The following is a 24602-nucleotide window of genomic DNA, read 5'->3' as shown; positions in this document are numbered from 1 at the left end:
TTAGAAAACCAAAAGATGTTATCCTTCAATATAATAATGAAGCCGGCTTCATTTCAGGTCAAGTCATTATACGGAAATGACAATAAAAATAGAAAAATAAAATTTCAACAATTAGTTACTCCATGGTAAGTATGCACAAATGAAAATTTAAACAGGTAATCATTAATTATTAAATGATAAATAGTCATTCTTTTGCAGTCCAAATCAGACGCGAGTTTCTAAAATGGACAAGTTTTCATTGTGTTTCCAGAATGGGATTTAAAAATACGTGTTTCCAGTGCTTTTCCACAAGTTTCTAAAAGATTCTAATTCCGAAAAATTTACGAAACAGGAAACGAATTAAACGGTTTCCATGCAATGTTTTTGTAGCTAGAATTTCACCGCAATGTTTGTTTACAATAATGTATTTTAGTTTATGTTTTATTGTACGCCTAATGTTTTAAATACATAGTCTTATATATTTATAATTAGAATAAATTTTAGAGTGAAAAACTGTATTTTTCACAAAATATCATAAATGTTGAAATAACTAAAAACAATGGTATTGTTCATTTGCTCATCCAGGTGATCCATCTGATTAAAAATACAAATGATGTTTGTTTTATACATTAAAATGCTACATCCAGATGGATCACCCAACTACATTTGTGAAAACTCATTTTAAATTTTCATTCAAATGTGGGTAAATCTTCATGCAGAATCTGAGTGAGGTGAGTCTTAGTTAAAGAAAAAAGAGAGAGACAATTTTCCGTCAACCTCACAAAAAAACATTGTCCTACTAAAACCGGAAAACACACACTTTTCCGTCAAAACTGAAAAACACATTTTCCCGCCGAATCCAGAAGACACAATTTCCTGCCAAAACTAGAAAACGCAATTTCCCGTCAAAACCAAAAAAAAAATACAATTTCCCGCCAAAACCGGAAAAAAGCAATTTATCGCCAAAACCGGAAAAATAAAATTTTCCACCACAACCAAAAAATGCAATTTCCTGCCAAAACCGAAAAACACACTCTCCCGTCAAAACTGAAAAACGCAATATCCCGCAAAAATCAGAAAAACACAATTTTCCACCAAAACGGAAAAACGTAATTTCCCGCCAAAAACCAAAAAACACACTCTCCCGTCAAAACTGAAAAATGCAATATCCCGCTAAAATCATAAAAACACAATTTTCCACCAAAACGGGAAAACATAATTTCCTGCAAAAACCAAAAATACACTATTTCTCGTCAAAACCGGAAAACACACTTTCCCGTCAAAACTAAAAAATGCAATTTCCCGCCAAAACCAAAAACACAATTTCCCTTCATAACCAGAAAAACGCAATTGACTGCCAAAACCAGAAAAACGCAACTTTCAACAAAAACCTGAAAACCCCAATATAACTAAACATAATATTGTAATAGTGAAATCAAACCAAAGGTATATAAACTATTTGTTAATTAAATTCATCCAAATAAAAATAGAGATGCGTAAACGAACATAAGTTCATCTAGATTAAAAATAGAGATGCGTAAACGAACATAAGTTCATCTAGATTGTCCATATTGATAGTCCATCTAGGTGTTCCATCTGGTTAGAGAAACAAAAATAGTCTAATTACATACACATGGATATTTTGGATAGATCATCTAGATGGATCATTTGGATGGAGTTGACAGATGTAGAAACTAACGGGCCCAATATTTGATGTTTCATATACTTTAAAATTTTTGTAAGAATATATTTGTAAAAGGAGATGACTCCATCTCTCTCTCATCTAGGGAAGATCATCATGAACCCTACTTTATTTCTTATTTATTGTGTATTATTCAGAATTTATTTCTATGTTTTCTCGTGTTATGACGGAGTAATCGATCTTATTAGCGTAAGGTGTTAGGGTGTTAAATTGTGAGCTAAAAATAGATAAGTATCTATCAATTGTCTTCATTCATGACTGCTCATATTGCTTGCATTAAACTGATCACTAAATATATAAACTTAGGTTTAATCTATTCATTAACTGTGTAATAGGTTGCTAGACATGTTATGAATGAGCATTGCATCCCTAATCAGCGAAAGTATATATTAGGGTGTTTTGTGAACTGATCGGATCTACTTTTAATGTTCATCATCAGCTCTCAGACCAAGCAATAGCTTAGGATTTGAGACTGATCGATGAAAGGTGAAACACCATGTTGGTGGGTTGATCTAGCATTGTGTTCCGAGTTCTAGACTAGTTTTTTAATCAAACTTGAATAATTGTTTAGCTCACACATGTTTAACATATGATTAGATCACCCTAGGTTAGTTTCTCATCAATCTGAAACATAAACTAAGTGTTACTTGCTTGTTATGATTTCCTGATTTTAAAATCTCCATATTGTTTTAACTAATATTAATCCCATAGAATAAAGCGTAAACTGATCCTCTGGATTTAAATCTAAAGTATTACATGGTTCATTTTTAGTGTATTATATGGCAAAGCCGGGATACGAAGCAGAGTACCTATACCCGGAGAAAATGAGACAGCCACCAGTATCCGGCCCTGATACTACGGTTTTACGGCCACACTCATGGAAAATAAAATATCCACCAAAGTTAAAACATTTTCTTTAGCAAATTATGTCAGAATGCGTATATGTAAGAGTGAATCGAAGGAGTCGGAGAATAAAATGTGATATACAGTGTGAAAGGTTTTGTGTAGCGGAGGAGTCGATTAATCATTACTCAAAGAATATGAAGGTCGTGTCTTATCAATGGATCTAAGAAGGATAAGGAGTTTTTCTTTGGTAATGGGTGGCATAATACATAAAACAGCTTTGATGGTTTAACGACAGCAAGGAAAACAAGAAGCAGCATTTCAAACTTTTTTTGGACGATGAAATGTTTGAAGAATCTCCGATAATTTCCTTTGACATTCGCGAGGAGGTATCGCCATTGGAAACCCTGCAGAGGGCGATGCAAGAGTGTGATGAATGGCTAGTAGCACAAGAAGTTACAAGAGCAGCAAACAAAAGAGAGAGACCACAAGCAATGAACCAAGAAGAGACGAGTAGTATGCACTTACCGAGATGTCAAGTGGACGCATCTTGGGCACACGATCAGTCTTTTTTTGGAGGAGGTTTTATCATGGAGATAAACGAGGAGAGAGCCTTCTCGGGTTCTTTAGGGTGAAGGCAAGTTCCCTCCCCTCTCCATGCGGAGTTCAACGCATTTTTTTGGGCAATGTCATACTCTGCTTCGCTCGGGTTACGTCAATATGCATTTCGAATCAGATTGTCTGCAAATGATTAAGTTGATCGAAGAAGAAGAAACTTGGCGAGCTTTGGCTTCGGAATGGGAAGAATTTTCTCAACTCCGGTCTTTGTTTTCTTTATTCTCTTTATCCTTTATTTATCTTGAGCTTAATTCTGGAGCTCCTTGCAAAGGGAGCTCGCGCGAAAGGTTCTGTTTTTTCCCATGTAAACATTTTGGTTCCACCGGGGTTAGCTCAAACTAACCTTCTCGAACCAGTTTAATGAAATATGGTGATTAGATGTCAAAAAAAAATTTGGTGAAGATGATTTTACAATTAGAAGAATAACATTATGTTGCAACTAACATTGAATGTAATACAATGGATCAAGGAAAGCTTTTCGCATTTTGAGACTATGCACATACCCCAGACTCAAAAAACAAGGGCAGCAACCTTTCACACGGTGTTCGAAGTCAACTGTATCAATTTCTCTTAATAGATAGAGTTCTTTATAATTAACAGAATCTTAATTATTTAGGCTGATGACAAAAAAATGTATATCATTTTCACCAAATTTAAGATTTATTAGTGTCACCGAAATAGGTTTGATTGAAACTGAACCATAGCTAGGGAGGGACATCATAAATACTTTCGTCAATCCTCACCAATTATCACCCTATACACTCAATCAATTGCTTATTTAAATTTATAAGAACTGCAATCATGTTGAATACACACACTATTAGTGCATGTCCGGTATTTAAATCATAAACACATTCCATATTAAACAATTAGAGAATCTATCGTGTCGTAAATATATATTTTATTTTAATATTTTGAAATTAACTTCAGTTTTATTGAAAAATACATAATTAACTGTATTTATATATTTTGGTTGTGTGATTTTTAATTTATATTTTGATTATATTTAAAAAAATATATATATTTTATGTTAATTCATGTACCTTTAACCAAAACATCTATTATATCAGTATCTGTTAAACAGAAGTAGTATGTTACAATCTTGTTAGAAACAAGATTATAATTTGCATTTTTATCTTCTCCATCCTAACAATTTTTATATCTTCTCAATCTTAACAAACATTCTTCTATTTTTTTTGCTTGTCCCACAAATTTCGTTTTCTTCATTGTTAATCTCACCTCTGGTTTGGCCCTTTTCTACGGGTAATTAACTCCCTTTCTGATTACTTTTCTTTCGTACCACATTATGTGATCGAGACAGGGATTGGTTCATTTCGTCATTTTCAGAAAAAACTACAAAACAGAACAAGAGTTTCTTTGTTTCAAAATTTCCCCTTGATTGTTGTAATGGATCCTCATCGTTGCTTTTTAGGCAGGGTAATCTGAAATTCCCAGCGCATCATTCATTCGAGAACCTTCCCTCGTTTGGTTTATGATATTGTCAAGGTTGTGTATTTACATAGGTTGCGGTCTGATTCTTTCTCAAAAAGCTTGAAGATGATATTCATGGATATCAAGAGCACAATGTATCAGAAACTGAGGATATTTTTGTGAACGAGGAGAACAGACATTGACCATTTTGATATGTATTATGAAAGAAAAATCATTTTGCTTTTCTTGGTTTGGTTCTTGTGAGACCATGAGAATGGAGACACCATGAAGTTCAAGTAGGATGTTAAATAGGGATAGGTTCCACGTTAATGCCGATTGTGGCAGTAAGATGAATGGAGACAATGTTTGCAATCAGACAGGAGAGGAGTTTTCAGATGAGTTCTTGAAAAATTATAGTGCTCAAAGGAAAGCTAGTAAAAATGTTGAGAAGAGTCATTATGAGGATCTCAATCGAGTCCTCGGGATCCAGAGAGTTGATTCCTGTGTTTCAGATGTTGCTGACTCGCCTTGGATGTACCAAACAGCATCAGATGCTTCCTTGCCTATAAAACTGAAGCTTCTATGCAGTTTTGGGGGAAGGATTGTACCGCGGACTGGTGATGGGAAGCTTAGCTACATTGGAGGCGAGACTCGGATAGTATCGACGTACAAACATGTTGGTTTGAATGAGTTGATGCAAAAGACATTTGCTATATGCAACCATCCTCATACAATCAAGTACCAATTACCAGGAGAAGATCTTGATGCACTAATCTCCGTTCGCTCAGATGAAGATCTTCTTCATATGATTGAAGAGTATCAAGAAGCTGAAGAGAAGGGTGGTTCCAAGAGGATAAGAGTGTTTCTTGTGTCTTTCACTGAGACACAGAACATAAACCAAAACACTCATCATACAGATACTGAACATTATCATTATCTTTCAGCTCTTAATGGCTTTGTGGATGTGAGTCCTCAAAAGAGTTTAAGTGGGAAAAGTCAAGCAACAACACAATTTGGAACTGTTTCAGATTATAGCCCTCCCTTAAGTCTTCTAGACCCTCCTACTTCTGTTCCTTATATTCATGGGATTCAGATACCATATGACCTCCCATCTCCTTCATCAGCACACAAGAGATCCAATACCGACACTTCTTACTTCGTTAATCCATATGGAGTCTATGACAATAACTTCCCTTTTATGGTTGCTCCAAATTTTCCACAGCAGAACCGTTTCTTGTTTGAGACGAACCATCCTGAGGGGAACTTCCACAGGAGCCCAAGTGGGAATGTTTTTCCTCATCCTCAAACCGGTCCAGCCTATACCGGGTCTGGGAAACCGGTGCTAAGGAAAAACGCTGTTTCTGATCCACAGTTGCATGATGAGGGCCAAATAGGTAACCGGTTAGAAGCAATCACCAAACATCCATGGCAAATGGTGAGAGATAAATTACCTTCTTTGGCTATGTCGTTTGGTTCAGAGAAATGGGATGAGAGAGACTTCTCTTTCAAGAATCCAGAACTAGGAAAAAACGAGACTCAACTCACCACAGAAGTTCAAAAATGGATGAACCATGAGGATCCTATCTCCTTAGATATAGCTTCAAAACAACTTGGAGTTATAAGTGAAACTAGTAGCTCCTTCAGTCCTAATTATCATAGAGTGGTCAGGATTGCTTCCTTCGGTTCACTAGACTCAGGAAGCTCTGTGTTCTCTTTGTCCACCAATACCAACGAGAATCTTGCTGATTGTTTGGTTAGAGATCTCGGTCCAGGGGTCATAGTTGAGGATGTTACAAACGATGCTACTATTGTTCCTCACGTTAATATTAAGTCAAATGATAACAACTCCTATTCAAGAGAAGGAGAGAGTACAGTTTGTTCTATGTCTAGAATGGAGGTAACTTTGTTTTTTTTTTCTAGTAGAGTTTCTTTGTGTGGCTGTGATGATATCTTTTATTATGCAGGAAAAATATGGTAAAGGAAAAGATACTGATGATGCAGTGGGAGAAGCTGGAATCTATAACTTACAGGTGACAAAAAGTTTTCAGACTGTTGGTTCTGTTTTTTAAGTGTTGTTTGTCATTGACTTTGGTCTTCTTAACTTCAGATTATAAAGAATACAGATCTTGAGGACGTACATGAGCTAGGATCTGGGACATTTGGAACTGTTTATTATGGGAAGTGGAGAGGGACTGATGTAGCTATCAAGAGGATAAAGAATAGCTGCTTCTCTGGTAGATCATCCGAGCAAGAACGACAGGTTCAACTTACCTAAGCCAAGTTTGTATCATGTGTCTCCTCCATTAGCTTCACACTTATGTTTTTGTACAGACGAAAGATTTCTGGAGGGAAGCTAGGATCTTGGCGAATCTTCACCATCCAAATGTGGTTGCCTTTTATGGGGTAGTGCCAGAAGGACCTGGTGAAAGTATGGCGACTGTGACAGAGTTCATGGTGAATGGATCTTTGAGACATGCCTTGCAGAGAAAAGATAGGTACATTCTATTTTGGTCGCTGACCCAAACTTAGTCTTCTTCTTCTGAGTTATACTGATTAAATAATCTACACAGGTCGCTTGATAGGCGTAGAAAGATGATGATAACTCTAGATGCTGCATTTGGTATGGAGTATTTACATATGAAGAACATTGTTCATTTCGACCTAAAATGCGATAACTTGCTTGTTAACTTGAGAGACACGCAACGACCAATATGCAAGGTAAAAAAAAACGTTAACAAAATCTGTAAAATAGTTCCTTGCTTTCTTTTTTGAAATTATGGGCCAAAACCCGTAACCCCCTGACCTGAAACCACAACATATAACATTACTTTTTCCATTTCTATAATCACTTGATTTTGTGACCTTTAAGCTTTGCCTATAGCTAAGGACACTTGGTAAGTTCTCAGCTTAAATATTGTGGCTATGCAGGTTGGTGACTTTGGATTGTCAAGAATAAAACGGAACACACTTGTGTCTGGTGGAGTAAGAGGAACACTTCCATGGATGGCACCAGAGCTGTTAAATGGAAGCAGCAACCGCGTCTCTGAGAAGGTATATCACAATCATTTTTTCATGATCAACCAACCAATGACAACGAAAAGTTTAGCTTTGATCTCCCCTTTTTTTTGTAGGTAGATGTATTCTCGTTTGGTATCGCCATGTGGGAGATCTTAACAGGCCAAGAACCTTACGCAGATATGCATTGCGGCGCCATAATTGGTACTTATGTTGCCTCTTATTTTCTTTATAGTCTTGCAGAAGCAAATTTAGTTTCTACGGTACGTGTTCTGTCTTTTGATGTTTTTGTGTTGATAAAAAGGGGGGATTGTGAACAATACGTTGAGACCTTCGGTGCCGGAGAAATGTGATCATCTGTGGAGAGAGTTGATGGAGCAATGCTGGTCGTTTGATCCGGCGATACGGCCAACTTTCACGGAGATTATTGATCGGCTCCGGCTAATGTCAGCTGCCTTGCAACCCAAGCGACGAATCCTAAGCCAGCCGATGAAGTAAAAAGAGTACGAGTTATTGTAAAGTTATAAGAGATCAAAGGATGGATTTTGTAAATTCGTAGTATTAATACATGTACACACGTGGCGGCTTTTGTTGGAAGTAAAGTTTTTTTGAAAAAGTTTTTGTTGGAAGTAAAGTTGTTGTAATCCATAATATAAACGTTGAATGGCATTAGGATCTATTGTGTATAAACAGAAAAAAAAAAATTGTGGCCGGTGACTATTTTTTGTGTGTGTTGAATGCGTTTGGTTTAGCAAAACATATAAAAATTTATTAGTAATCGAAATTTGATGTGTGTGTGTGTGTTTTGTTTTCCATCGGTAGTTACAATTTAAAAGAAAAAGGTATAGCAATGAGGATAGCAAGAGGGGTGCTTTTATTCTTAATGATAAACTAGATTTTGACCCGCGCTTCGAAAGCGCGGATATTATTTTTCACTTTTATAAAATATATTATTTGTTTGTAATTATTGAATTTATTTCTTTTAATATTTTCTTTTTAATAAATTCGACACATAGAGTGTTTCTGATAAACTATGTATTTCTCTAGTTTTGTTTTATTCGCTTTTCAATTATTTGGCTTATTGTTAAAATAAATGATTATAGACTTTGATCTCTGCACCTCTGCGGATGTATATTTTTAAAAATATGATATTTTTTTCATGTAATTATTAGGGTTTGGAAAATGAATCTGAGAAACAGAACTGATACCAATCCGTAAATATAGTACCAAACATGAACATAAATTGATTAAATATTCGAATTATTCAAAATTTTGTTAGTTAGAGAACCGAATCGGATCCGAACCGAAATATTCGTGTACCTGAATTTATCTAAAAATAGATTTATATACTTATATATTAATTATTTTTATATTTAACGTATATAAAACATCAAGAATGACAATTTTAAATTGGTTTAAAATACTTGAAAATATATATAGATAATCAAAAACAAATATCTGAAATAGTTAAAGTATACTCAAATCACCAAAAATACTTAAAATAATTATTGATTCCGTATCCAAAATTTTAAATCAACCCAATTGATATGTTAAGCTTAGGTATTCTGACATATGTTATTTAAATTTATAGGTAATATATTACTTTATTTATAGATTTTGAGAAATTTAAAATATATAGTGATTTAAAACTTTAAAAATAATTTAAATAGGTTATCCAAACCCAAACTAAACCCGCAAAGATCCGAATCAAACTCAAACAAAAATTTAGAAACATCCTAATAGGACTGAAATCTTTGACCTCGAAAACCCGAAACGCAAACCAATCAGAACCAAACCCGTATGGATGTCTGAAAACCCATCCTTAGTCATTATTATATATCATATAATTTCATCATATAATTAATCGTATTTTGTATGTACCATCATATAAGTAATCATATAATTAATAGTATTTAATACATATCATCATATAAATAATTACATATATTATATTTTAAAAACTTAATATGAAATATAAAAACCATAATTTGAGTTAGTATTTCAAATTGGGCTTTGTATTGTATTTTTCTTATATATATTGACAACATTCTTTTATAATGGACTTAATGATTTAAGCCCATTAATTTTTCTGTTTAATACTATTATCTTTGTTTCCAAACAAAATTATTATTTTTAAAGACTACAATACATGTTTCCAAACACACCAATTGTTTTAAAAAACTCTTATCCAAGTATCCAAACACACCGAAATTGTACTTCAGCTTTAATAAGATAGATGTGAGGCGTAAATAAAGTTAGCGGGAAAAATGTTGGGTCATGGTGTAAATAAAAAAGGGTATGGAGAATACACGGCACGTACTTCAAAGCCCAAAACGGACTGGGACACACGGCAGGCCTAATCTTATCTTTATTGAAAACGTTACAAACTCATCGATATCTGATAAATGTGAACATGGTAGAAGATGAAGGCTGATACTGTTTGATTTGAAAACTTGTATCCAAATGGGATTATTGTCCACATTAAGGAAATATATATTTACAAACAAAAATGACTTTTGTCTTATTTTGGATATCTTTATTTTATAACGGCCAAGTGCGGTGAACTATGTTTCCCTTTATATATTGATCAAACACGAAGAGGTCCCCAGGAGTCTAGTTTCGAGTACAACAACAAATCCTTGGTTAAAAGAAAAATGGAGAAAGCGATAGAGAGACAGAGAGTTCTTCTTGAACATCTCCGTCCCTCTTCTTCTTCTTCCTCCTCCCACAGTTTTGAAGGCTCTCTCTCTGTAAGTTACTCTCCCTCGCGATCTTTAGGCTTCAGGATTCCGGATTGTTCAAAATTTAGATACTCCACTATAGTTTTCATTGATCTCTCAAAGCTTTATTTCAACTAGTAGGGGATATCATATATATGTCTTTAACGTGCTTTGCTACTTCCAACTTATCAGGCGTCTGCTTGCTTGGCTGGTGACAGTGCTGCATATCAGAGAACCTCTCTCTCTATGGAGATGATGTAGTCATTGTTGCGTAAGTCCATCATCTCTTTTGTTTTTTTTTTGCTATTTGGTCTGTCTAGAAGCTTATCAAGACGTCTTGGTCACTTTCTAAGATATTTATGATCCACTGCAGAGCGCATAGGACCGCGCTATGCAAGTCGAAACGTGGCAATTTCAAGGACACGTATCCGGATGATCTCCTTGCCCCCGTTTTGAGGGTCTGTCTCTCTATCTATCTCTTCTGTTCTCTTGTTTGTTTTTTTTTAATATTTTTTCTTACTATTTCTCGGTACAGGCGTTGATAGAGAAGACAAATCTGAACCCAAGTGAAGTTGGTGACATTGTTGTCGGTACTGTTTTGGCACCGGGATCTCAGAGGGCCAGCGAGTGCAGGATATCTGCTTTCTATGCCGGTTTCCCTGGTAATGTTTCTTATTATACCTACAGAGATTAAAAATTTGCTGTGTTCTGCTGATGTTGTTATGGTCGTTTTAACAGAAACCGTTCCCCTTAGAACCGTGAATAGACAGTGCTCTTCCGGGCTTCAGGCTGTTGCTGACGTAGCCGCCGCCATCAAAGCTGGATTTTATGATATTGGTAAGAGGATGGATAGCTCTGTCCTTGATTACATTGGTTTGATGCCTGTGAAGAACTTAGATGATGATAATGTTGGATGATGCAGGTATTGGGGCTGGATTGGAGTCCATGACTACTAATCCGATGGCATGGGAAGGGTCAGTCAACCCTGCGGTATTGTCTCTTAATTCTCAGTTCTCTAGATTCTTGAGCTGGCTTTGTGAAGTTTATAGCGTGTTATAAAAACCTACTGTGTTATTGCAGGTGAAGAAGTTTGAGCAAGCACAGAATTGTCTTCTCCCTATGGGTATTACTTCAGAAAATGTAGCACAACGCTTTGGTGTCTCAAGGCAGGAGCAAGATCAAGCTGCTGTAAGCCCACTGGAGTTGTTCAGTACGGTTAGATAAACCCATAAAATTAGATCTCCTGATGCTAAGCTATTGAATTATATTTTGTTAGGTTGACTCACACAGAAAGGCAGCTGCTGCTACTGCTGCTGGTAAATTCAAGGATGAGATAATCCCTGTTAAAACCAAGGTATTTTTCCAGGTCCTCCATACATTTAAGACTCCTCTTGATGCATTTATTACTCATCTTAATTCATGTTTTTTGTTTTTCTGTTCCAGCTTGTTGACCCAAAGACAGGAGATGAGAAACCCATTACAGTTTCTGTTGATGATGGGATCCGGCCAAGCACAACCCTTGCTACTCTTGGGAAGCTGAAGCCAGTGTTTAAAAAGGATGGCACAACAACAGTTGGTATTTTTTCCGAAGCAATTGATTGTTTCATTGCAGAGACTACAATTCCCCTATTATCCCAGTTTTGAATCCATTGCTTCGTTTGTTTCTGTTCAAACAGGAAACTCCAGCCAAGTAAGTGATGGTGCAGGAGCGGTTCTTCTCATGAGGAGAAGTGTTGCTACACAGAAAGGACTCCCCGTTCTTGGTGTATTCAGGTGTGTGATAAAGCTATAACACTAGAAGTCTGGAGATGCTTGCGATGTCCATTTTACACATATCTGCTAGTATCTAGAGAAGATATACATTGCTGTTTCTGCATTTCCCTCCATTTCGGGCTTCCTTAAGTAACACGTTATTGGAAAAAAAAATTGCAGGACATTTGCTGCAGTTGGTGTTGACCCAGCAATCATGGGTGTTGGTCCAGCAGTTGCCATTCCTGCTGCAGTTAAGGCTGCTGGTTTAGAACTCGATGACATCGACTTGTTTGAGATCAACGAGGTAAATATGCAAACACTTAAGGCTCTTCTTACCACATATCGTTTCCTCCAAACCCCCTTCTGATGGTTTGAATCTTTATGTTTTCAGGCATTTGCATCTCAGTTCGTTTATTGCCGTAACAAGTTGGGACTTGACCCAGAGAAAATCAATGTCAACGGAGGCGCAATGGCCATTGGACATCCTTTGGGTGCTACAGGTATATAAGAACAGGGCTACAACCAGCTCAGAGCTACTCTGATCTGCTACATTCCCGTCCCCAAGCTAGATACAATAGTTCTATATCTAAAAGACCAAGATTAGCTAATACTTTTTTTTTTAAAATGGCTCACAGGAGCACGTTGCGTTGCTACTTTGTTGCACGAGATGAAACGCCGTGGGAAAGACTGTCGATTTGGGGTAGTTTCAATGTGCATTGGTATATACTTTCTCTCTTAAAGTTTTCACTCATACTATTTTATAAATTGGTGTCTGAAAATGTTATTGTTGTTTGGTTGAATCTGGCAGGGACGGGGATGGGTGCAGCGGCTGTGTTCGAGAGAGGAGATGGAGTTGATGAGCTTCGCAACGCAAGGAAAGTTGAGTCGCAAGGCTTTTTGTCCAAGGATGCTCGTTAGAAATCTTATGATGTGCTCCACAAGACAAGACCCTCTCACTTTTCCCCAGCTTTTTTTTTTTGCTAAGAGTTTTTTCCCAGCTTTCTTCAGATTTATTATAGTAGTTGTTTGAATAAAGCAGCACAGCGAATGTTTGCCGGAGTCTTTTTATATTATTCATGACAAGGTAATGCGTTTAGTAGTAATATTTTTATTTTACGTCAACGATTCCTCCTAGTAAATCTTATATGTATGGATGATATTGTTCTTCTCGGGCTTGTAGATATTGTAGAAGTTTCAGCTGGCGGTAACTCTTTAGAATATTCATGCGAGGCTAAAGATGTTGTACAAAACTTGCAAGACATCAAGATGAAACAATCATTTAATAACAAATGGGGTGGTGGCGCAGTTGGCTAGCGCGTAGGTCTCATAGCTACTGAGTGATCCTGAGGTCGAGAGTTCGAGCCTCTCTCACCCCATAATTTTTTTTTGTCTTTTCTTTCTAGGAATCGAATCTTGCTAACGAGTAGTGTTTCGCTGGTCCATTCCTCCTCTCGACAAGCAACCGCAGTCATACATTTTTGTTGTTTGTTTTCCTTTCTGCTCATCAATCTCTTTCCAATCCAGTCAAGAAGAAAACATATTGCATTTGGAAGAAAAATGTACGACACTTAATATGGTGCGGATGTATATGCACCACTTCTTTTGTTTGTAAATGAAGATATCCAGGTATTATTCTAGTAACTTAATGTTGACAAAAATTTGATAAAAGAAATATGCTAACAAAAACCTCTCTGTAAACTTGCAAGTATAATAAATCAGGAATATACCTGAATATATAGGAACAGACATGGGTGCATGTATGGTGATAAAACATTTTAAAACTTCTTAAATTACTCAAGATTAATCCAAATACGCACAAAGTCTTCTATATAATACCCAAACTTACAGTATCTAAAACTTACAGATAAAACGCTTGGTTGTAATGAATACATATGGGAGAACGACCATTACTACCCTATACATAATTCAATGTTCAAACTTAAATCAAAATATAATTCAACTAATTCCGCTGGGAAATAATACGTTGAAAGTTGAATACCAAACATGACCAACTTTTATGAGAGGCACACAATTCAAATATAAAATCATGAATTTCCTATTTAGTCCTTCATGTCAAAAGTTTCACAAAGTTGACAAATAGTTTTCTTTTCTAGTCCTTCAATCCAAAGCTTCATTTTTTAATTTATTTTTTCTAGTTCAATTCCATATCTTTTCACCGTCTCTCTCTCTCTCTAGTCTCTACGCGTTTCAGCGTTAAGTTTTTTCTAGATCTTCTCTACCTTCCTTCACGCCGTTATAACAAAAAAAACTCTCTGATCAGTCAATAGAATCCATCGGAACAGCGTTGTTGTTTTTTTGTTCCCAGTAGAGAGAGAGAGAGAGAGAGAGAGAACACAAAAAAAAAAGAAGATGGCGCAACAGCAACAATCGTTGATCTACAGTTTCGTGGCTAGAGGGACGGTGATCCTGGTGGAGTTCACCGACTTCAAGGGAAATTTCACATCGATCGCTGCACAGTGCCTCCAAAAGCTTCCTTCTTCCAACAACAAGTTCACCTACAACTGCGATGGTCATACCTTCAATTACTTGGTTGAAAATGGATTCAGTAAGTCTCAGTATTTATCGATCTGGTGTTTTTGATGATGGTCATAGCTTGTTTGGCTTCGATTCCATTTAGCTTTGATTTGATTGATTTTAGATCTCTAATTGGAAGAACAAGACTTGTTCTGGATCTGTGGTTCTGTCTTCTCTACTGGTTGCTTTTGTCTTTATTTTGTGTAAAGTTTTACCTTTATGGGTTTTATTGTCCTTTTATCAAAAGTGGTGGTGTTAATGGTGTATATGTGTTCTTATCACAGATGTATTGGTTGATCTGTGCTTTTTTTTTTGTCTTGATATGGATATAAAGCTTTAACCTTTTCTTTGTTGTTGTTGTTGTGCAGCTTATTGTGTGGTTGCAGTTGATTCTGCTGGGAGGCAGATTCCTATGGCTTTCTTGGAGCGAGTTAAGGAGGATTTCAACAAGAGATATGGTGGTGGCAAGGCTGCTACTGCTCAACCCAACTCCTTGAATAAGGAATTTGGGTACCTTTTATATTTTTGATCATCTCTTTTTTGATTGCTATTGAATAAATATTCATCCTGTGACTTTTTGTTTTTTTGAAGGTCGAAACTGAAAGAGCACATGCAGTATTGTATGGATCATCCTGATGAGATTAGCAAGCTTGCTAAGGTTAAAGCTCAAGTTTCTGAAGTTAAAGGTGTCATGATGGAAAACATTGAGAAGGTTCGGTTCAGTTCTCACCCTTCTGCTTTTTTACCTCTATAAGTTTTATGTTTCTAACCTATTGTTTATACATTGTGGAACTCATTCGTTTTGCAGGTCCTTGACCGTGGTGAGAAAATCGAACTTTTGGTGGACAAAACCGAAAACCTTCGCTCACAGGTTAGTTCCTTCTCTTGCGCAATTGGTTCCCACCTTCATTCACACAAACTTGCTCTGAGTTCTCTTACTGATTCTTGTCTTGAACTAAAATACTGTGTAACAGGCGCAAGATTTCAGAACACAAGGGACTCAAATGAGAAGAAAGATGTGGTTTCAGAACATGAAGATAAAACTCATTGTTCTTGCAATCATCATCGCCTTGATCCTCATCATCGTCCTCTCAGTCTGCGGTGGCTTCAACTGCGGCAAATAAGTCTTGGAACATTTCTGATTTCCGAGAACATCATCCTCATTCAGTTTGTTGTTTTTTTTTTTCTTTTGTGGTTTAAAATTTCTCATGGCTATGTTTCTCTTGCTTAGATTTGCACTTGTTGAAATTGGTTTTGTATAGGTCATATATATATGTATGAAACTGATTCTTGCAAACCATTTACTTCGACCTAATTTGAACGCTTGTGTTTGCTTTGGTCTTTTTATTTTTTTTTGACTTCTGTGAATTTCTATGATGGTATCTCATAATCTACGCGGTTTGACATGAACTTAACTCTAGTTGGTAACCGGTTCAGCTCATGTTTTTGTCCGACTTGATGGCGCCTGATTTCGCTGTTGTTTTGTCGGAAAATCTGAGTCTCCGTTACTTCTAGAGTATAATTCTGGTCCTTTAGCTTTAGTATCTGTAATTAGGCCTATACATTCACTTCTTTCAGGTATCTTTTTATTTTATTTTTAAGTTTCACTTGGAAGTATTATAAATGCCTTCATTCAAATATCTTTGCAAGTACATAAGTATAGAAAGAAAGAAAGAAACAGAGAGAGAGAAAGAGAGGTAAAGCTTAAAGACAGGAGATATCAGAGTTGATAGATTTTCAGTTTTAGTTGATAGATTTTCAGTTTTCTATGAATAGAAAAAAATATCTATCAACCGTTGGACACATCAATTTTCTGCTAAATCAGGTTTTGTGGAAAAAGAAAAAATGAGCTCAGGAAACCAAAGGAGCCAAAACAGAACATTCCATTATAGTAATGGCTTCAAGTCCACCCAAAAACACCTTAAATTCACAACAACCCTCTTCCTTAACCCTCCCTCCTCAAGCCGTCAAGTTTGGTCGCCGGACGTCCAGTGGCCGCACCCTTAGCCTCTCCCGAGACTATGACATGGACGTCCATGGCGATTACTCCTCCGGCCAAAATGACTACATCGACTACACCGTCCTCATGCCTCCTACACCTGACAACCAACCTGCTGGCTCCTCTTCCTCTGCTGCCTCCACCTCACAGTCAAAACCTGACGCCAGCCACGGCTCCAAGATGGGGAATAAGATGGAGAGGAGGTTGTCAGTGATGAAATCTAATAACAAATCAATGTTGCTGAGGAGCCAGACGGGAGACTTTGATCATAACAGATGGTTGTTTGAATCTAAAGGCAAATACGGTATAGGAAACGCTTTTTGGCCAGATGATATTGATAACGGTGAAGGTGGTGTTAGCATGTCAGATTTTTTAGACAAACCTTGGAAGCCTCTCACAAGAAAAGTTAAAGTCCCTGCCCAAGTTCTTAGTCCCTACAGGTTTTTTTCTCCACATTTAAAACCCCTTTCAAGACTTTCTTGATTCTTTAAAATCTCTGTTCAAGGACAGCTTCAACATCTTACTTTTGTTTCAGGTTACTAATTGTGCTTCGTCTTGTGATACTATTCTTCTTCCTATGGTGGCGTGTTACGAATCCTAATGAAGATGCCATGTGGCTGTGGGGTTTATCTATAGTGTGCGAGATTTGGTTTGCTTTCTCTTGGATTCTTGACATTCTTCCAAAGCTAAACCCTATAAACAGAGCAACTGATCTAGATACCTTGCGTGAGAAGTTTGAGCAGCCTTCTCCTTCAAACCCTACAGGTCGCTCTGATCTTCCCGGCGTTGATGTGTTTGTCTCCACGGCTGATCCGGAAAAGGAACCGCCTCTAGTCACCGCAAACACCCTTCTCTCCATCCTCGCAGTTGATTATCCAATTGAGAAGCTTTCAGCCTACATATCAGACGATGGCGGTGCCATTCTCACCTTTGAAGCCATGGCTGAAGCTGTTCGATTCGCTGAGGTTTACATTTACACTCTCTTCTTCTTCTGCCTTTTGCCTCTTGGCTAGTCTAATGGATTATTTGATATTGATTTTGCATTTTATTTTTTGCAGTATTGGGTGCCGTTTTGCAGAAAACATGACATAGAGCCGAGGAACCCTGATAGTTACTTCAGCATCAAGAAAGATCCAACCAAAAACAAGAAGAAGCCAGATTTCGTCAAGGATCGTCGTTGGATCAAGCGTGAGTATGATGAATTCAAGGTCAGGGTCAATGGTCTTCCAGAACAAATCAAGAAAAGAGCTGAGCAGTTCAACTTGAGAGAAGAACTCAAGGAGAAGCGGATCGCAAAAGAGAAAAATGGCGGTGTATTGCCACCAGACGGTGTTGAGGTTGTAAAAGCAACATGGATGGCTGATGGTACACATTGGCCAGGAACATGGTTTGAACCTAAACCTGATCATTCAAAAGGAGACCACGCCGGAATCCTACAGGTACCAACCATTAGCTTCATCAGTTTGAAACAAAACCAATATAAACCTTACAAAAACTTGAGTCCTATTTGTAGATCATGAGTAAAGTTCCTGAGCTTGAACCGGTGATGGGTGGACCTAATGAAGGGGCGCTGGATTTCACAGGGATTGATATCCGAGTACCGATGTTTGCGTATGTATCGCGTGAGAAGCGTCCAGGTTTTGATCACAACAAGAAAGCTGGTGCCATGAATGGTATGGTTAGAGCTTCAGCCATACTATCCAATGGAGCCTTCATCCTCAATTTAGATTGTGATCACTACGTGTACAACTCTAAAGCTATCAAAGAAGGAATGTGTTTCATGATGGACAGAGGTGGTGATCGAATCTGTTACATTCAGTTTCCACAAAGGTTTGAAGGAATTGACCCATCTGATAGATATGCAAATCACAATACTGTCTTCTTTGACGGTGAGTTCTTGCATTAAGACATAATTGGAATGCTTGTATCACAAGCCACCATAGCTTAAAGATTTATTGGGGGTTTTAAAATAGGTAACATGAGAGCATTAGATGGGTTACAAGGTCCGGTCTACGTTGGAACAGGGTGTATGTTCCGAAGGTACGCTCTCTATGGATTCAACCCACCTAGAGCCAATGAGTACAACGGCGTTTTTGGTCAGGAAAAGGCCCCGGCTATGCATGTCAGGACTCAGTCCCAAGCGTCCCAAATGTCCGAAACATCTGATCTAGAGTCGGATACACAGCCTCTTACCGATGATCCAGATCTTGGCCTTCCCAAAAAGTTTGGTAACTCGACAATCTTCACAGACACTATTCCAGTTGCAGAGTACCAAGGACGGCCTCTAGCAGATCACATGTCAGTTCAAAACGGAAGACCACCTGGTGCTTTGCTCCTTCCACGACCTCCCCTTGATGCTCCTACCGTAGCTGAAGCCATCGCTGTCATTTCCTGCTGGTAAGGTTTCAAAACAACTTATATGCCATGTTAGTATAAACTGAAAATATAGTAATAATGTAAATATGGTATAATATGGTTAGTTTGTTCTTCAAGTCTTTCTATTTATTTTTCAAAATCTTCCCGGTTTTACAATCTTGGTGCGCAAGATACATATCTTGCCCAATATATTTCTAATAACGGGTTTGAATTTGGATTTTCAGGTACGAAGATAATACAGAATGGGGAGACAGAATCGGATGGATTTACGGGTCGGTCACCGAAGACGTGGTGACGGGTTACCGTATGCATAACCGCGGTTGGCGGTCAGTTTACTGCATCACAAAACGTGACGCTTTCCGCGGGACAGCTCCCATCAATCTCACCGACCGTCTCCACCAAGTCCTACGTTGGGCCACTGGCTCCGTAGAGATCTTCTTCTCAAAGAACAACGCCATGTTCGCCACCAGAAGGCTCAAGTTTCTCCAGCGAGTAGCTTACCTCAACGTCGGTATCTACCCATTCACCTCAATCTTCTTGGTCGTCTACTGCTTCCTCCCAGCTATGTGTCTTTTCTCCGGCAAATTCATCGTCCAGAGCCTCGACGTTCATTTCCTCTCATACCTCCTCTGCATCAGCCTCACCTTGATTCTGATCTCCCTCCTCGAGGTCAAATGGTCAGGGATCGGACTAGAAGAATGGTGGAGAAACGAACAGTTTTGGCTCATCGGTGGCTCGAGCGCTCATCTCGCAGCAGTCGTCCAGGGTCTGCTCAAAGTGATAGCCGGTATCGAAATCTCATTCACTCTGACGTCGAAAGCTTCGGGAGAAGACGAAGACGACGCGTTTGCGGATCTTTATATTGTGAAGTGGACGGGGTTGTTCATCATGCCGCTTACGATCATTACGGTGAACCTAGTTGCGATTGTGATCGGCGCTTCGAGGACGATATACAGTGTGATTCCGCAGTGGAACAAGCTGTTTGGAGGGGTATTCTTTAGCATGTGGGTGTTGACGCATATGTATCCGTTTTGTAAAGGGTTGATGGGTCGGAGAGGGAAGGTTCCAACTATTGTTTATGTTTGGTCAGGGCTTGTTTCGATTACTGTCTCGCTGTTGTGGATAACGATTAGTCCTCCAGATGAGGTTTCAGGCAGTGGAGGAATCTCGGTGTAATTTGGATCAGAAGTGTAATACAGTACTGAGGTTTTTGAGTCTGTGTTTTTTTACTTTTTGTAACAGTAAAATTTGGTTTGTGTAAATTTTATGTTGAAAAGACCAACTCTGCTTTAGTTCTGGACATTATTCTCAAATGAGACATAACCCTCTTCTTTTATTCTCCTATAACCCAAGTCAGTTTGTATGACCCATAAGATATTGATTTACGTTTATACCCTAAATAAAATAAATTAAAAATAAAATAAAAACAAAACTAAAATTGGTCGTCGTCCATTGTCGTCGACGGACGGATAGTTTCCTCCCCTTCTACCACCCTAGCTTGCTTCGTTCCCAATGGTTGAGCCATGTCGTAACCATCATGATAGCTTCCTCCGTTGTTTTCCTTGACGGATCCAGCTCTTCCAACTTCGTCTCCTCCGCGATCGAACCATCGTGAAAGTGGCTCAGCCCACGCCGGCTACAAGGACCCCGTGAAAATACGGCACCGTGGCGATCTCTGACTCCTCTGTCCATGGAACCCGACCTGCTCAACCCCGCGTCCGTCGTCTGTGTTGAAGCCAAGCTCGATCTCCTCCAATGGAGACTTCTTCAATATTTTCAAAACAGGCTCTCAAACTCTTGATTATTCACGAATGTGGCCTAACTATTAAAATTTTCAGATTGGTCCTCTTGATTTAGTCCCAAACATTTTAAATGAGAAGATCAGACCCTTCAAAATTGCATGATGGTCCCTTGTCTCTTGATGATTTTCAAATCAGCCACAGATTTTATAATTTGCATGAATAACTTCAGGATTTCGTCCCAAATTTCTCAAGTGTACATTTTAAACCTGTCAAATGCAAATGAACAAACAAATGCAATATTTACATATAAATGCATCCTAAAATGATTAAAATGAACTGAAAACAAATACTAAAATTAATAAAAATAGTGAAATATGATGATTTTTTGCTCTCTTAATTGTTCATTACAAACCCTATTATATGTCAATGGATGCATAAATACAAGATATACACCTAAATAAAATCTTAAATAATTACAATAGAATCTCGATAAATTTACTCGATAAATTAATAATCTCTATAAGTTAATAAATGTTGCCGATTCCAACTTGGAACGGTTCAAAATTTAACACAAATCAATAAAATAATAAGATAATGATTTTTTGAAAATTCTATGTAAATATATGACCCCATTAAAATTATAAATTAATAATTTATATATATACATATTTTATATAAGTAAGAATCTATTATTACATTGTTTGTTTTATATTCACAATGGAATTATATTTTTATTTTCTAAAACCACATTTAAGTTTTATGCAATATATATTATATACACCAAATAATATAATAAAATTAATATAAATGTTAATTTTTTAAAAAATAACAATAAATTTCTATACACTTAAGTCAAATATTTTTCTTATCTTAAAATAAAAAATATCTTAAAATAAGAAATCTATATAAGGAAACTTTTGTAAATTAATATCTCTATAAATTAATAAAATTTCAAATTTCCAACATTATTAATTTATATTCGTACGTCTAGTATAACTATATGATGTAATACTAAGGCAACTAGTACAACTACATTATATACACGACGAATGAAATACTGGTACAACTGGTACAACTTCGTCAAATATTACATTTTAAAATTCCATTTGGCTTTCTATAATTAAATTACAACAGATTATACAAGTTGGAATGTCCTTAGAGTGGTCAATTCCTAATTATTTGAAGTTGTACCAATTTTTTTGGCAATTATTAGACAATCGCATAAGTTTCTTTGGTCTACCTTATACTTTAAAGGTTTGTTTACTAGTTTGTTCACTATATTTTTGGAAAACTTACACATAATATATTTTAGCAAAACTAATGATTCCTTTGTATGTGGTTCTATGCATTCAAGAATTCAAAGATTGTACAACTAAGGTATATATATTTTTAATGTTGTACAACTACACAATTCAAATTCTCTACCAAAATACAACTATAAACAAATTTGTACAACTCAAATTCTCGTACAACTATGTATCAGATTGTACAACTAAAATATTGGTACAACTAGTATAACTATATGATGTAATACTAGAACAACTAGTACAACTACATTATATACACGAGGAATGAAATACTGGTACAACTGGTAAAATTTCTTCAAATATAACATTTTAAAATTTCATTTGGCTTTCTATAATTAAATAACAACAGACTATACAAGTTGGAATGTCCTTAGAGTGGTCCATCCTAATTATTTGAAGTTTTACCAATTTTTTTTGCAATTATTAGACAATCACATAAGTTTCTTTGATCTACCTTATACTTTAAAGGTTTGTTTACTAGTTTGTTCACTATATTTTTGGAAAACTTACACATAATATATTTTAGCAAAACTAATGATTCCTTTGTATGTGGTTCTATGCATTTAAGAATTAAACGGCTGTACAACTGAGGTATATATATTTTTAATGTGGTACAACTACCCAATTCAAATTCTCTACCAAAATACAACTATGAATAAACTTGTACAACTCAAATTTTCGTACAACTATGTATTAGATTGTACAACTAAACTACTGGTACTACTACTTATTAATAAGTTTGTTATGTTTTTTTTAGGTTTGTTATGTTTTAGTTAATACAACTTCTTCAATTAATTTTTTAAAAAATTATATTTAACCACCGACTAGCCAAGTTGGAAGATCCTTAGAATGGTACATCCTAACTATTGAAGTTTTACCAATTTTTCCGTATTTATTACAAAATCACATAAGTTTCCATCATCTACCTTATACTTTAGAGGTTTGTTTATTTGTTTGTTCACTATATTTTGAAAAACATACACATGATATATTTTAACAAAACTAATGATTCCATAGTGTGTGATTCTAGGTATTTAAGTATATACAAGTAGTACAACTGATGTATATTTATTTACTATTTGGTACAACTACATATTTCAAATTCTAGACCAAAATACAACTATGTACAAACTTGTACAACTCAAACCTCGGTACAACTATATATACAATTGTACAACTAAAATACTGGTACAACTACATGTTAATATATTTATCATGTTTTAGTTGTTTACCACATTTTAAATGCGCACCAAGTTTTAAATATGCACCACATTTTATTTAGTTTAGTTGTATCTGAGTAATTTTATCATAGTTAATCTAGTTATATTAGTTATAAAAAATTGAATTAAGCCTAATTGTTTTTTTAAATGTGCACTCACATATATATATATATATATATACACATGCATATTCAATATAAACATTTAGATTCACCTTAAATAATTTAAATGACTAAAAGTAAATGCTAAGATGTATTTAATTCATGAGATACTTGTATAAAAATGGTGTAATTTTCTATTTTATTCAAAATTATATTACTAGTAAAACTGGTAAAACTTTGTCATTTTAAAAATAAAATAAAAATGGATATTCTGTTTGTGACAACATACTTCAAACATATTTTATACGAACACAAAAAATGGTACAATTGATGCATTTATAATTTTCACGTGGTACAACTACGGTTTTGAACTTCATAGCCAACTATATCACTCATACATGATCCATCTTTCCTCTTTGTTGTATTATATGTACCAATTATTTCAGTCATACATGATCCATTTTTATAATTTTGTGTCTTATATGCTTTCTTTCTCTTGATGGAAATACAACAAACATATGCAAGTGTCACCATATTCTTCTTGTATATGTGTTTATAATTGGTCTATCTTTTATATTATTTCATATCTATATAAGAAATTTTATATTGAGGGGAGAAAATTAATACTCAATGTTAAAACAACACAACTCAAGTGCTAACACAATTAAACTAATAATACTACTTTCGTATCTAAACTAGTTGTACCACTTGGATTATTATTGTCGTAGTGCAGACACCAAACATGAATGCTTATGCATCTTTTTCAATTTTATAATCATTTTACATCATTTTTGCAGTATACTCTTTTTTTTTTTTGCAGTATACTCTTCTAAATGTTCTTTTACTGCAATTTTTCTGGCTCTTCATCAACTTTTTTGGGTTTTAGGAGCAAAAAGATGAAGATGCATTTTTTCCGGAAATGGTACAACTAGTATAACTAATACAACTTGTAAATAAATCATTATCCAACTCAAATATTATTGAAAAAAACTATTTATGTAATTTGACAAATGCAAGTGAGGAAAAATTAGACCAACATGTCTCATTGGTTCTACATCATTCTATTGATAGCATCATTCATATGCTGAAAATAAAAATCAAACTATTCATATTAATATATTTTTATGTGTTCTAGTTGTTCCAGTCATACTAGTTTTAGTTGTACCAGTTGTAGTTGAACTAGTTGTATTAGTTTGAGTTTTACTAGTTGTACTAGTTATAGTCGTACTAGTTGCACTAGTTAGAATTGTACTAGTGGTACT

General features: G+C 36.0%; 2 protein-coding genes, 1 non-coding gene and 2 pseudogenes across 3 annotated transcripts; all 5 read left to right on the top strand.

The window, feature by feature from the left end:
• The first annotated feature begins 4447 nt into the window (after positions 1–4447).
• On the top strand, positions 4448–8212 carry LOC108808724 (uncharacterized; annotated as a pseudogene).
• Positions 8213–10167: 1955 nt separating this feature from the next.
• Positions 10168–14406, top strand: LOC108813057 (3-ketoacyl-CoA thiolase 2, peroxisomal-like; annotated as a pseudogene).
• Positions 13352–13436, top strand: TRNAM-CAU (transfer RNA methionine (anticodon CAU)). The gene is given in 2 exon segments: positions 13352–13389; positions 13401–13436. It is a non-coding gene; the product is annotated as a tRNA-Met (tRNA).
• LOC108813058 (vesicle-associated membrane protein 722) lies at positions 14200–15936 on the top strand. Its single transcript, XM_018585491.2, has 5 exons — positions 14200–14626; positions 14964–15105; positions 15187–15307; positions 15404–15466; positions 15570–15936. Exons 1-5 carry the CDS (start codon positions 14431–14433, stop codon positions 15717–15719), a joined length of 672 nt encoding a protein of 223 aa, XP_018440993.1. The 5' UTR covers positions 14200–14430; the 3' UTR covers positions 15720–15936.
• Positions 15937–16069: 133 nt separating this feature from the next.
• Positions 16070–20265, top strand: LOC130494637 (cellulose synthase-like protein D1). Its single transcript, XM_056988860.1, has 6 exons — positions 16070–17034; positions 17130–17559; positions 17653–18033; positions 18108–18483; positions 18568–18991; positions 19195–20265. Exons 1-6 carry the CDS (start codon positions 16490–16492, stop codon positions 20144–20146), a joined length of 3108 nt encoding a protein of 1035 aa, XP_056844840.1. The 5' UTR covers positions 16070–16489; the 3' UTR covers positions 20147–20265.
• The last annotated feature ends 4337 nt before the right edge of the window (positions 20266–24602 follow it).

This window comes from Raphanus sativus, chromosome 6, assembly GCF_000801105.2.
Source record: "Raphanus sativus cultivar WK10039 chromosome 6, ASM80110v3, whole genome shotgun sequence".
NCBI classification, from domain to species: domain Eukaryota; kingdom Viridiplantae; phylum Streptophyta; class Magnoliopsida; order Brassicales; family Brassicaceae; genus Raphanus; species Raphanus sativus.
Note: the sequence above shows the minus strand (reverse complement) of the source record. Positions and strands in the feature narration are given on the sequence as shown.

Coding starts and splice junctions, on each gene's coding strand:
- LOC108813058 (XM_018585491.2), top strand. CDS start 14,431: ATGGCGCAACAGCAACAATCGTTGATCTACAGTTTCGTGGCTAGAGGG. Junction 15,106..15,186: donor TCCTTGAATAAGGAATTTGG/GTACCTTTTATA, acceptor GTTTTTTTGAAG/GTCGAAACTGAAAGAGCACA. Junction 15,467..15,569: donor CCGAAAACCTTCGCTCACAG/GTTAGTTCCTTC, acceptor ACTGTGTAACAG/GCGCAAGATTTCAGAACACA.
- LOC130494637 (XM_056988860.1), top strand. CDS start 16,490: ATGGCTTCAAGTCCACCCAAAAACACCTTAAATTCACAACAACCCTCT. Junction 17,560..17,652: donor AAGCTGTTCGATTCGCTGAG/GTTTACATTTAC, acceptor TATTTTTTGCAG/TATTGGGTGCCGTTTTGCAG. Junction 18,992..19,194: donor ATCGCTGTCATTTCCTGCTG/GTAAGGTTTCAA, acceptor TTGGATTTTCAG/GTACGAAGATAATACAGAAT.